A 13,898-nucleotide genomic window follows, 5' to 3' on the forward strand; every position below is an offset into this window, starting at 1 on the left:
GGGCATTGCATGACACAGCTGCACTTACATACATGCAGGTAAAACATTCTTTATTTTTAATATTCTTATTGAGATTTTGTGTGTCATATAATACATCTTAATCAAATTTAGAACCCCTCCCCTGCCTAATCCCTTATACCTCACCCACCAGATTTCAGATATGCTGTCATATCTGTTAAGCCCTCTCCAGTCAAGCATTTCTGTCCAGGTGTCCCCCAGTGTAAGCTCATCCCCTAGAGTCTAGTCAGCCTATCTAGAGTCGCTCCCTTAAAGATCTACTCTCCCTCGCCCCACAATAATCATTTGCCAATAGTTCTTTGGCTAGGGTTGGGGTCTGCTCCCCATTTACCCAGCTCCATACTGGGTTTTTGTCTGACTGAGTAGGCTTGGGTCTTGTGCATGCTGACAACATTGCTGGCCGGAGAGATCATATATCCTAGAAAAAAACCTTATCTATGATATATCTCTAAATAAATGAAATTTCTTACTGTATGCTAAATATGGATCTTTAGATTTACAGACAAATATACCACATACCACTAATCAAAGAAGCTTCTTTTTGCAACAGATGGAGGTTGTTGCAAAGTTCCACAGCTGATCACACACAGAGAATATATGTTTGAGAGATGTCCAGCCCTAAGTGACACATCTACAGTGGAACCTCTGCTTCTAAGGCTCATGGAACATAGCAGAACAGGGGGTAGATAGAATATTGATACATCCTCTCAACTCTCATCTGCAAAACACTCTTACACATAAAATAAAAAAATTAAAATAATACATTAAAAAATTGGAAAGAGCACAAATAAGTGACTTAATTATGCAACTCAAAACTGGAAAAACCAGGAAAAAGCCAGTGCAATGATCAATGACTTTCCAATCAGAGGAAGCAGCATGATCACTTTGTGTCGTGTAATATGATCACATTGCCTTCAAAATCAATGCCTGTTTCAGGGAAAGAAATTTTAAGGTATTGGGAAAGTTCCAGAAATCCTGCCTTTAATTTAAGAAAAATAACAAAGTCATTACGAAGTCCGTATCTTTGCAGTCTAAGTAATAATAATAATGTGCATAAAACCTTAAAATGTTAAGAGAAACAGGTGCTTAGTTTGTAGACCGATGTGTCTGGTGGGGTCTAAGAGGCATTTTTTTAGACTAGGTTCATAAAGCCTAGATTTACTAAAGCCGGTGGGATATTCACACCAGTGGGAAAATGTGATTTATTTTCCTGTTTAACAAAATAAATGCACACACAACCTCACTCGTTTATGGAGTGTGGAGAGGAGAAAGGAAGGGAGAGAAATAAATAAGCAAGTAAAAATTTAAAGCAATGAAAGGCCCTCTTCTCCCTCCTCCCAACGCACCAGAGACAGGATGTTGAAATGTTGAAACACAGCCTGCCAGCCCTGTGTTGGCCTTCCTTCAGGCTGTGCTGAATCTCCCAGGCCCAAGGACACCTACATCAGTTGTGAAAGAGCCCTGATAAGGTGAGGAGAGGAAGGATTGTGGGATTGACGCCCTGGCCTGACCCTATCTGGAGTCTCCAGTTAGGTTTCTAGAGGTGAGTTCCCTTCCCAGAAACTTCGGGTGCTTTAGATTCTCTCCACCGGATATTTCACTACAGGGCTGTGGCCGGGTTTGCTTCCTTTCTGGAGGAGACGAAAGCAAGGGGAGGAGCGCCAGCGAGAGAGGCTGACAGCTAGACCTCAGCCATGTAACTTCGCTCCTGAATTTGGTGTTACCCGAAGGAAATCTCACACTCCGCGTGGGTGGGGCAGGGTCCCAGGCGTGTGGGTGGGCAGGATTCCCAGTCGGGTGTGCCCCACAGCGGGCTGCTGGGTGTCTCCTTGGAGACAAAGATGACGCCGCCCTGCGTCCTGGAAATTCCAGTCCTGAGGCCTCATCCCTAGCAGCGGCAGAGAAGTGCGTCCTCGATCATATGCACCAAAGGGAGAGGACGGTCCTTGTTCCACTGAGAAGGCCACATCTAGCCCCCAGGAGGAGTCGCTTAGGTGGACTTGTTTCCTCCTCTGCCTCCTCCCATCCATCCTTGTTTCCAGAGTGCGGCCCCTGCTGAACGCTGGAAAGACAGAGAAAAGATGATTCTTAGGGTACTTAAACTTTGGAAGATTGTTTCTTATATTAACCACATTTAATATTCCGGAGGTTCTACAACGCTGTCCTTTATATGAAGTAATTCGCTTTCAGGATTTTTAATCAATTGTTGAAATGGTCTTAGCCTGTTGTTTATCTTGCTCTGTGTCTAAATGTGTGGTTAAGAAAAAAAAAAAAAAAAAAAAAATTGGACCAGGCACATGCTTTTAATCCCAGCACTTGAAAGGCAGAGGCAGGCCGATCGCCGAGAGTTCGAGGGTAGGCTGGTCTACATAGTGAGTTTCCGGCTAACTAGGACTAAACCCCACCAACCTCCCCACCCCCCAACCAAAAAAGAAAATTCTAGTAAAACAAAACCTCCCCAGAACCGAGGCATATATCTGAATTTTTATTGTCCAGATAGATTAAAATGTAATGTGACAGTGGTCCTAATATATCCGTGAACAATACCACTAAAAAGTTTTTATTGACATGAAACACTATACTTAGGGCTGTGTGAAATTGAGCACAGACTATGTGATGATATAATTTGGTGATAACAACAACTTAAAACTGTGAGGAAGCAGCTGTGAAGGTATCAGAGATTTTACACATTGTTATTCATATGAAAGCTTAGTGTTAGAACTTTAGGATATTAACATCATTCCCATGGCAACCATAAACAATGCACCCGTGGAACATGTGCAAAAGGAAATAGGAAGATTCAAAACATTTCACTACAAAATTTTAGCTAAATGACCAGAAAGTGAGGGACATAAAAGTTACAAGGCATATGGAAATGAAATAGCAAAATGTCCCTCTATCAGTAATTAGGTAGAAATGGATTAGATGATAGAAAGGAATGTTAGACTGTCAGTGCAGATACAAGCAAACCAATAAAAACCCATGGTTCACCTATGTGCAGTCTCCAGGAGAGCTAGGTTTAGAACCAAGGTCACAAAGAAGGTGAAAGTTAAAAGATGGAAAAACATAATCTATGCAAATGGTATGGAAGAGACCAGCGGACTGCTGATATCAGAAGAAATAGACTATAGATAAAAAGTGTATGAGACAAAATACATTATATAATGATGAAATGCTTAATACAGAAAGAAGGCTCAAGGATTATGAACACAGGCAGAATTTATCACCACTGAACTAAAAAAAATCTTTCTATAATGATAGTTGGGGACTTCAATATGCTACCTTAAACACCAGAACCACCAAAGAGAAAATAAAGACATATTAGGATTTAAATAGTACAGTAAACAGCTAAATGTAACAGACATATAGAGAACAGTCTCTATGAGCAACAGAGAATTATTCCCCCAAGTGAACATTTTTCAGAATCGGCCCATATTTGTCCACAAATTAAGTCTCTATAGATTTAAGCAGGTAGACATCATAGGTTTACTTTCTGATAACAGAATGAAGGTAGAAATTTAGAACAGAGGAAAATCAGGAAAACTTAAAAATAGGTGGAAATCTTAACTGGAAGATTGAAGAGGAAATTATAGGAGAAATTATAAAGTACTCTAAGAGAAATTATTTTAAAAAAAGCAGAACATACCAAAATTGTTAGATCCAGTAAAAGCATTGGTAAGGGGCAAATTTGTAAATATAGATGTTCATATCACAAAACAAAAAGATTTCTAGTTAACCATCTTCATTTCGTAACTGAAAAAGCTAATAAAAAAGAAAAGAAAGATAAAAACAAATTAAGCCTAAAACAATTAGAAGAATGTAAACAAGATTCAGACATATTAGCAGAGATAGAAGAACAGAATTACAGAGAAAAATAAGTTGACACTACTTCTTAACTTTTCAGAAAAACTAAATAAGAGGCAATTCATCCAGACTCATTCTATGAGTCAGCACCACTCTGTCCAGTGGCTTGAATCTGTGTCTTCCAAACACCCATCTGTGGAGGGGGTGGCCTGCAGCCTATGGTGATGCTAGGAGCAGTTGGAATTTGAGAGGTGGGAAGTTTGCCATTGGATGTTTGCCCTGGTAGTTGGGATTATCACTCTGGCCCTTCCTCTTCCTTTTTCTTTTGCTGCCTTAAGCACCTTCCAAGGCTGTGCACTCCTGCCATGGTGTGCTGCCTCCCCACAGGCCCAAGAGCACTGGGCCACCTGATCATGGACTGAAACTTCTAAAACTGTGAGCCAAAACAAACCTTTCCTCTTTTTAAGTTAGTTACCCCAGATGTACTTTTATAGTAGCCCGAAGGTTACTAAAATACCCTGACACCACAGCAATATGTAACTATTAAGAACACAGATGCAAAAATCCTTAACAAAATACTAGCAAACCAAATATTTCAGAACATTAAAAGAATGAAATAATATGATCAAGTGCAATATATGTACTGTATAGTTCAAGAGTTTAAAAATAAACCAATGCAGGAAATGCATTGATTTAACAGAATGAGGTATAAAAATCACATGATTCAACTGATGCAGAAACAATGCTTCTACAAAATTCAACACTCTTTCTTGATCAACATTGTAGCATGGAGTAAGTTCATGAACCCTTATGCCTATCTGAAGAGCTGTTGACCGTTGATGGCTTCTGGGGAAGGTAGAGTTAGGTTTCTTTAAGGGAATGGCTCCAGTGAATGGTCCCACACCCAGAAGTAGATGGACAACACATATGGGTGTTGGTACTAAATTAAAATAGGGAGAAAAGGACACAAAATTGAGAGGGGGGTGAGATGGGGGCATGGTGACAGGGAGGAATTGGGGTGAATATGATCAAAATACATTCTATGCAATTCTCAAAGAGTTAATAAAATTTTTAAATTTAAATAAAAAGAGACAAGTCTCAACAAACAAGAAATAGATGCAAAATATGTTAATCTAATAATAGCTGTATATGAATATACCACAGCAAATAACATATTCAGTGGTCAAAGGTGGAAAGCTCTTTTAAGATCAAGAATAAAGCAAGGGTGATTAATATCTTTTGCCATTTCTATTCAATACACCACTGGAACTATTAGAACAGTTAGGCAAGAAAAAGAAGAGGCAAAGTTGTCTTTGTTTCCAAATGATGTTGCTTTACTTGCAGAAGCATCTAGATCCATAAAATATTAGAAACCATAAATAATTTCTGCAGGATAGAAAATCAACTCTCAAAAATTAGATGCTATACATTGACAGTGATGAACTGAGAGGGAAATAAAAAAAATACTGTTTGTCAGAGTATCAAAATATTAGAACACTTAGAAGTTATCCAAGATGGTAAAACATTGTTCAAACAAACAAGCACCTCTTGTTAATGTGAAGTTACAATTTGTGGTCGTTTCACAACCAAAATATGACAGGCTTGGCTTTTTATAAATAAATTTGTCATAAAATTCACTTTGCCAGCTTACTCTCCTTGCTAATGTTACATAGGTCACTGAGTGAGGTAGCTCTCCTTTACTATAACAAATACTTAATGGAATCAACTCCTAAGAGAAAAGGTTTATTTTGGCTCACACTTTTGGACGTCATAGACCATTCTCTCATTTCTGACATGGTGACACACCATAGTCAAATACCAAATACCAAGTGTGGCAAGTGTGGCAAAGAAATACTGCTCACCTCAGGACCAGTAAGCAGCAGAGAAGAGCTAGGGGCTGTACTCTCACAGTTCCCTTGAAGGACTTGATCCAGTGACTCAATAACCCCCTACCAAGACCCACTGCTAAAGGTCCTACCATCTCTCAGTACTACTGTCCTGGTGATCAAGATGTTGACATTGGTGGTGTTAAGGGACATTCAGCATCCAAACTATTTCAGAAGTCAATTGTAGAGCTTAAAATTTTTGTTAATAATGGCTTTTTTTGTTACTAGAGCATTTTAAAAAATTTTTATTTATTATTTTTATTTTATGTGTATGCCTGCATGTAGGTAAGTACACCTGTGTCATGCAATGCCCTCGGAGGTCAGAAGAGGCTTTCGGATCCCCTGGAACTGGAGTTACAGACAGTTGTTAGCTGCCATGTGGGTGCTGGGATTCGGAACCTGGGTCTTCTGCAAGAACAGCCAGTGTTCTTAACCACTGAGCCATCTCTCCAGCCCAATAGTGCGTTTTTTTTTTAATGAGCTCAGAATAAAGTAGATTCTCGTTACGTGATAAACATTGCCTCACTTTAATTTATTGAGGAATTCAAACTTTGGAATGGTAATACTATTTCATCATTAGCATCTTCAGAAAAATATGATAAACAATGAATGTCCTATGAAGCCCTCCGGTGTGGTTTTGGCATAGAAATGTACTGAAGTCTCAACTTGCCGTTTGCTCTTTTCCACATGATCTGACTAACCAAGAGAATTAATTATGATTTCTCATGATAGAAATTTTTGCCTTTGCAGGTGACCATGGCTTCTGAGTCTACTGGATATCCCGTGGCTCCCACGTGTCTAGTAGACTATAGGAATGGGCAGCTATCCATTAACAAGGATTCCTTGAGGACTCTTCAGAAGATAGCGGAGCCTGTGGTGGCTGTGGCAATTGTGGGATTGTATAATAAAGGAAAATCCTACTTGATGAACCTTCTTGCAGAAGAAAACATTGGTCAGTGAGGTCCTGTGACAGAAACATTTACTTGAGATCAGCTTTATCTGACTTTTTTCACTCAGGTCTTGGTAGCACGTGGAAAGAGATTTCAAGTGTTCTATCAAAATTTTTTAATTCTAATTCTTATAGCAAATTGCAATTAGATCTATTCTTATGTGTAATTCTATGATTTATAGCTGTTGTATCAATTTCATATAAAAGGAAACTCTCTTATTCATCTTTCCTAATGCCTTAGGCTCTGCCCTCTTACAATGCCCGCTCTCACATCACACTTATCTGTCCACATGGATTGTTCTTAAAGTAGCCAACATACTTGGAAGTCTATTATTTCGAAGCTCCCAACATTTTTACCTCTCTTTAAGCAAAAAATATGTTATCTCAATTTCCTTTCCTTCTTTTCTTTCTACTCTTTTCTTCAATGGATTCACCTCTGATCTTAAGACCCAGCATTCCACCAAGTTGCTTTGGCTAAACCAGCTAAGATCCCCATCTCCTGTGAGTCAGCATATGTTCCTTTGTATCTCTGTCCCCTGTTGGCATCGTTTCTCAGGTTTACTAATCCTTACAGTGCTTTCCTGCCTTATCTTCTATGCATAGCACTCTCCTGGGCTGCTTCTTGTTGCCATTTCTATCTCTCAGTTTACTCCCAAACTCCAGCTTTTATTCGAGTCATCTGAATTGGAGGTCATTTTATGATGTGACCTGGGGACTGTTCTGCCAGTTACAAACTGTGACAAAGTGGTCTTGTTCTAGTCCTCTATTATCAATAGTAATAATATTTGGGGTTGCCAAGGATGGAATCCTCTGAGATATCGCAGCCCCTTGTTCCATAATGTTAAATAACTTTTATTATAAGTCTTAGGCACATATTTACCCCCTTAATACCACTTTTAAAATTCAAATTTAGCTAAAGTAGCCATCTAGTCATTTTTTTTCTAAAAGTTGTGAACATTTTTATGTTCAAAATAAAATTGTTGACCAAACTCTACTCCTAAACCCCCATGAAATCAGTTATCAAAAAGCAAAATAAAAAGCCTCCATTTCCTTCCTCTTAACAACGCGCACCCAAAGCTCTCAGACTCACGCACCAGTGCTCTGCTTTCACTTGGCTCATCGCCAACCTTGTCAGGCCTCAGTCTCTTGTTTCTCTTATTATACTTTGATTTTATATGGCTTTTCTTATTTCTGTTATGCCAGCTTACACTAGACTATCTTTTGCCTGAAATACTGTTTTTGCCTAATTACTTCCTGCTTCCACTTTAATGGTACATAAACAATTCTGTTCAGAGCAACAGAGTGATCTTCAATTTAGTGCTTTAAACATCACCCGTAAGTACCTGTTTCAGTAATATAAATTCAGTATTCTTTGGAATATTTGAATATGAAATAGCCAAATGGTTTATGTTTTAAAGCCTTGACAGCGCTAATTTGGGAGGGGGGGGTATTGTCCTAGAAACTTTGGAGGATGCTTCTTTCCTTGAATAAAAGGTAAATAAATCAGAATGTTGATTGCCATCTCACTTTTACCTTTGTATGGCTTTATCTATCTGTCATAAAATTCCGTGTCATGGCATATAACTTGATGTCACAGAATACTTGAAAGTTTAGCTTATCTTAATTTTATAGTATTTATAGGTATATCTCAATATAAAGGACATGTGTCATAGTAATTAAAAATAAGAAAAATGGAAGATCATTTTCTGAGTTTCAAAGGAAGAAAAACACATAGAAACTGCATCAGTAATTCTATGGTGGTCCCAGACAGGAAATCTTGAAGCCTGTTCCCCTTTGGTTGGAAGGAACTGTCATACATATGATATGATTTCAGTGTCCCCCTTAGAAATGTCTTATTAATAATTGCTGCTGAGTTTGCTTGATTATATATGAGTCACAGTGATTTCAAAACAAGTAAGAAATGTGATGCAGATAGAACCTTTCATGAGGACTGTACTTTATCCATCTTTTCAAATGTGGGAGAGAAAGAACCCATGGGCACACATGCCTTTGTAAGTGACCCTCTTCTGAATAGCATAAACTTTGTTGGCAAGCCCAAATAAGTATTCTTATTCCTCAAACTGGAACTTAAGAGGAACGTTGTGATGGTTTAGTCAGAACTGCGCTCTTTGGGATCCCAGAGAGCATGCACAGGTCTCTTAGGGGAGTTGGTACGACAAAGGGCTTCACATAATTTCATTGTATTGAACTAGGTCATCTTCTTTCAGAAACTGGGGTGTTGGACAGTTACAAATTAAAGATTCTCTCTGTCCACTGGTAGACCTCACAGACATAAATACACATTTTCTTACACCAAAAACCAGAATTGTTATTTATGAAAAAACCTGAACTTTAAAATGCAGCAGGATTGGGAACGATGGATTTGATATGGTCGATGACACACAGTTGGGCATCCTCTGTGAAAGAGAGAAAGCATTCTTTTCTACTTTACAGCACTCTCATCCAGTCTGACTTTGTAGCCCAAGGGGTGCTTGCATGACCTGATATCACAATATTTTGATCAATTATTTTCCATCAGGATTTCTTCTCCTGGACCCCACTATAGAATCTGACACCAAGGGCATCTGGATTTGGAATATGCCCCACACTTTTAAACCGAACCACAGATTTGTCCTTCTGAGTGTCGAGGGCCTAGGTGATGGAGAAAAGGTGAGACAAAGAATCTGGGATCTTTTGTCTTCTGCATTCCTTATTCCTGATCCTTAGTAATTTAAGTACTGTGAAATGTTCCTGTGTGGAATGAGGCTTGCTTTGGCCCTTTTGAAAATCTTAGTATGCAATGTGGCTTAGGAAAAGAAATCCTTTCATTTCTGAGAGTTAAAGTGAATAATTTCACTTACTGAATAAACTTTTTTTGAAAAAAAAAATGAAGTTAGGGTCCTGGCTAAGATCTTAAGTCAACAAGGTAAAGGCTGTACTCTTGAAAGTGTTTGCTCCAGGTAAGGAGATAGTGTGTAGGGTTTTCTATAAAACCACATGATCACTGCTTTGATGTTAGAAAGCAAGGGTGTCTCCTAGAAAGAAAACAGAGACATAGAAACTGGCACAGGAGGCTTTTAATTAGGGTTAGCATGTCTGTTTTTATTTAGGATGAATGAATGGCTGTTCCTCTTCGTTTTGACTTTATCACTCCTCGTTCTTTCCCTCATATCCTCCCTTGTGGGGACTAAATTAAAAATAATCCCTACATTTCTTTAGGCTCTGTTTCTGCTCATGAGGAAATACTAATTCTGTCCTTACTTATAAAACAACATACCAAGTACAGATACTGCCATGACATCAAACCTATTGTTTTTCCTGAGAATGATATTTTGTGATCTTAGTCAATTACTTTAAAATAAAAATAATTTGGGAAATTAGGTATATTCACAATATTTATTTCCCAAATTCCCATATTCTAGGTTTAGATTTCAGAGTTTTCGTTTCCTCAAGGGTTTTCAGGAGCACGCCAGGTGTCTTCTGCAGTTGACTGCTGACTTCTGCAAGCGTCCGGACGACAGTTTTACCCGTCTTCAGAGCCCTTCCTCATCCTGCATAAGCTCTTGCTTTCCAGCCATTCTTCTCTAGTCACTCTCTGCTCTGTGTCACTCAGACCAAGAACCACGCTGTGTACATTCTAATGCTGCTATGGCTTCAAATTTTTCCACTGGCCCACTTCCCTTCTTGGAGTCTACATTTTACAAGTGTCTTAACAGCTCACACAGAATTTCTAAGAAAATTCCCATTATACACGTACTCTCTCTTGAACTTCCAAAGCTTTTTCTCTCCTTTAACACAGTCACTATTTGTATTCAATATAATGGCTATCATTTCTACTTCCTGTGATCTATCACTGATGCATAAACTATTTGAACATATTATGTGTTACATTTTGTTTTACATGTTTGTAATATGATAATAGTCATCTTGACTGTAATAACTGTTGTGTTTTTCTTTGCCTACTTGTAGCAAGCAAAGCGTGTGATGTTTAGTCCTCATTAAGATAAATTAAATTTCAATTTGATTGCTCAGTCTTGACTAGTGCAGAGTACTGAATATAGTAACTTAGCCCCTTTGTTGAAATCTGCATAGTTGTCTCTTAAAGAACAACCGATTGCTCATTAGCAACTGTCTTTATTTTTATTTTCTCACGTCACCCTGTTCAGAACCCTTAGGGAAAGCATTACTAGAAACTCTTCAGAGATGGAAAAGCTGAGACCAGAAGAAGTTCTTTAAAATCATGCTAAAAATGAGATTTGATTTTAATTCCATTTTCAAGGCGTTTTGTTTGTACAAATACTGTGCTGTCTTCCCTAACAAATGAATTATGATTGAACAGAAACCAAATTAATACCTAAAGAGAAAGCTAATAGGTGCTTATTTTAATACATTTTCTAGGGCGATCCTAAGAGTGACTCGTGGCTCTTCACACTGGCCGTGCTCCTGAGCAGCACTTTGATCTACAACAGTGTGAGCAGCATCACTGACGAGGCCCTGGAGCAGCTGCAGTATCCTTTTCCAGTTCTGAGCGGAGCTATGTTAGGTTACATTTCTCTGACTCAGTTGTGTTTGGTGGAGCACAGAAGGTTCCAAAGCAGAAGAGATTGCTCATAATGTTTTTTTTCGGTCTTTTTGAGACAGGGTCTTCCTGTAGCCCCAGCTGTCCTGGAACTTGCTGTGTAGACCAGGTTGGCCTTGATCTCACAGAGATCCACATGGCTTTGCCTCCTGGGTGCTGGGATTAAAGGGGTGTGCTGTCACCCCCCGCTAAAAGATATTTTTATAGTGCTAAAAGTGCTATATTTTTATCTTTTCTTTTTTCTTTCTTTTTTTTTGTCTTTTTGAGACAGGGTCTCCCTGTAGCCCCAGCTGTCCTGGAACTCACTATGTAGACCAGGCTGGCCTTGAACTCACAGAGATCGGCCTGCCTCTGCCTCCCGAGTGCTGGGATTAAAGGCATGCGCCACCATGCCCGGTGCTCATAATGTTTTTTATAAAGCAAATGTGTGGATTTTTGATCGAAGCGCCTTTTCCTTACCCAAGGTCTAGTTATGTGACAGAGCTCACAGAGCTAATCAGGGTGAAGTCTGCGCCAAGTCCTGACGGAGTAAAGGATGCCGTTGAGTTTATGAGTTTCTTTCCAGATTTTATCTGGACTCTGCTGGATTTCACCCTGGAGCTGGAGACAGCTGGTCGCCCTGTCACAGAAGATGAGTACTTGGAGAAGGCCCTGAAGCTCATCCCAGGTGTCAGAGAGTGATCTGCACCCTCTGCATCAGCTCTGAGTCACACTTGTATTTGAGACTCCTTTCAAGGCCCGGAAAAGTGCTGACTGGGAACTGAGTTATTACTCCTTGATAATTTGTAGCAGCTCAAGTTTAGCTCACTTAGAATGGGTGGAACCTTAATGAATTTGGGAATTATTTAGTACTAACGTGTGGGGAAAGCATTCGGAAGCCAGGCAACTCTTCCATGGGCTAGACACATACTTTTCTTATCGTGTTTCTTCCTTTTTTGTTGAGGAAAACCCTGAAAAAAGGCAATTTCCTAGACAGGAAAAAATCGTAAGGACCTATTTTTCTCAGTTTTTTCTTACTTTTTAAGTTTTAAAAGATAGATAATTATATCTTTCACAAAATGTGACTTTATATCCTAAACAGAACTGAGAAACTACTTTTATATTTTTCTACCAGATCTTTCATTTTTCTCTCCATTGTGTCAGTTTCTTCTTTTTAGCATATTTATTTATGAAGATATTTAATTTAACGAATTAACTTAATACCACTTGATGAAACCCATCTTCTTAGGGAATACTGAGTTCTCTAAATTATATACTTAAATACCATGTAGTGTTCAAACTTTATACCAAAAATAGATAATCCTATTTGTAGTATGGGAATTATTATTAATATTTCAGAAGTTTGCCTTACCTGAACAAAGTGTCACCTACACTATTAGTTGCTGTATTATTTATTGTTTGTAGCGCCTCTCCGTTTGCACCTGTGTATGTGACTTCTAATATCTTTAGCTGCAGAGCATAAGTTGGTAAACAACCATTCACTGGTTAAATCACACAATAAACAGAGCAGATTCCCAGCTCAGCTCTGTGGATAACTATACGTATTTCTTTACATGATCCGATGTCTCCAAAATTCATCTCCAGACAGACATTTAAGTTTTATAACCATTGAGCTATTGAACGAGTGTATAAATGGAGATAGAACAGACACTGCAAGGAATGGTTATAGTATTTTTTTTTTTTTTTTTTTGTTGTTTTGAGACATGGTCTCCCTGTAGCCCCAACTGTCCTGGAACTCACTATGTAAACCAGGCTGGCCTTGAACTCACAGAGATCTGCCTGCCTCTGCCTCCTGAGTGCTGGGATTAAAGGCTTGCACCACCACGCCTGGTGGTTATAGTATTTTTATTGTTTGAGAATTTTGTAGATGTCTACAGTGTGTTCTGAGCAAGCCCACCCTCGTTTCCTCCCATCCAGCTCTTCCCTTCTCCCTCACCATCATCTCTGAACTTCATATGTTGCTGTTGTTTTTTGGTTGCTTTGTTTTTCACCCACTGAGTCCACTCAGGGCTTCCAGTGGATACTTGGCTGTATCGCCATCTACTGGAATATGATAGCCTGTCAAGGCCCAGTCCTTGAAAAACCTGATTCTCCCTCTCCCAGCAGCCATCAGTTGCCCATAGCTTCTCAGCTGGGGTGAGGCTTCCCGCCCACCTCCCTCTTCATGCTGGAATTCTGCTATAATATTATTGACCTACCTTGCTCCAAGACTGCGCTCACTGCAATTTTCCTTTTCCTCAGGTGACAGTCTTAGAGTTCAAAATGCCAACAAATCCAGAGAATGTATCAGGCGTTTCTTTCCAAAACGGAAGTGTTTTGTTTTTGATCCTCCAACATATCCACAGGAGCTCCAAGTTTATAGGGAAGAGGACTTGGAGATTCCTCTGGATTCCAAATTCCAAAAACAATCAAAAAATTTCAGTTCTTACATCTTTACCCATGCGAAGACCAAGACTCTCAGGGGTGGAATGGAAGTCTCTGGAGAATGTGCGTCCCTGATTCAGAAATCCTCTCTTTGTGTGACCTGATGTGTGTTAAGTATTTCACTGTACTTCTCACTGTTCATTAGTTTTGATTCGCTCTGTAAAATAGCGTGTATTTATAGCTGTTCATACCCCAAAGTGAAGTGTGTGTGTGTGTGTGTGTGTGTGTGTGTGTGTGT

At 39.2% G+C, this 13,898-nt stretch overlaps 1 protein-coding gene across 3 annotated transcripts in view; it reads left to right on the forward strand.

Moving 5' to 3' along the window:
- Positions 1 to 13,898, forward strand: part of LOC103748844 (guanylate-binding protein 6-like) — a 66,511-nt gene that overhangs the window by 46,808 nt on the left and 5,805 nt on the right. Inside the window, exons 1-6 of one of the 3 annotated variants that reach the window (XM_017802831.2) lie at positions 1,416 to 1,561; positions 6,459 to 6,660; positions 9,197 to 9,327; positions 11,056 to 11,165; positions 11,707 to 11,903; positions 13,478 to 13,723. In XM_017802831.2, the coding sequence (XP_017658320.1) occupies positions 6,465 to 6,660; positions 9,197 to 9,327; positions 11,056 to 11,165; positions 11,707 to 11,903; positions 13,478 to 13,723 (880 nt within the window). In that variant the 5' untranslated portion in view covers positions 1,416 to 1,561; positions 6,459 to 6,464. Of the gene's footprint in view, positions 1 to 1,415; positions 1,562 to 6,458; positions 6,661 to 9,196; positions 9,328 to 11,055; positions 11,166 to 11,706; positions 11,904 to 13,477; positions 13,724 to 13,898 lie in introns of those variants that run through there. The other 2 variants (XM_029555273.1, XM_017802830.2) reach the window with 2 other exon arrangements.

The sequence above is a fragment of the Nannospalax galili genome, unplaced genomic scaffold (genome assembly GCF_000622305.1).
Source record: "Nannospalax galili isolate Female #2095 unplaced genomic scaffold, S.galili_v1.0 scaffold1646, whole genome shotgun sequence".
In the NCBI taxonomy this organism is placed as follows: domain Eukaryota; kingdom Metazoa; phylum Chordata; class Mammalia; order Rodentia; family Spalacidae; genus Nannospalax; species Nannospalax galili.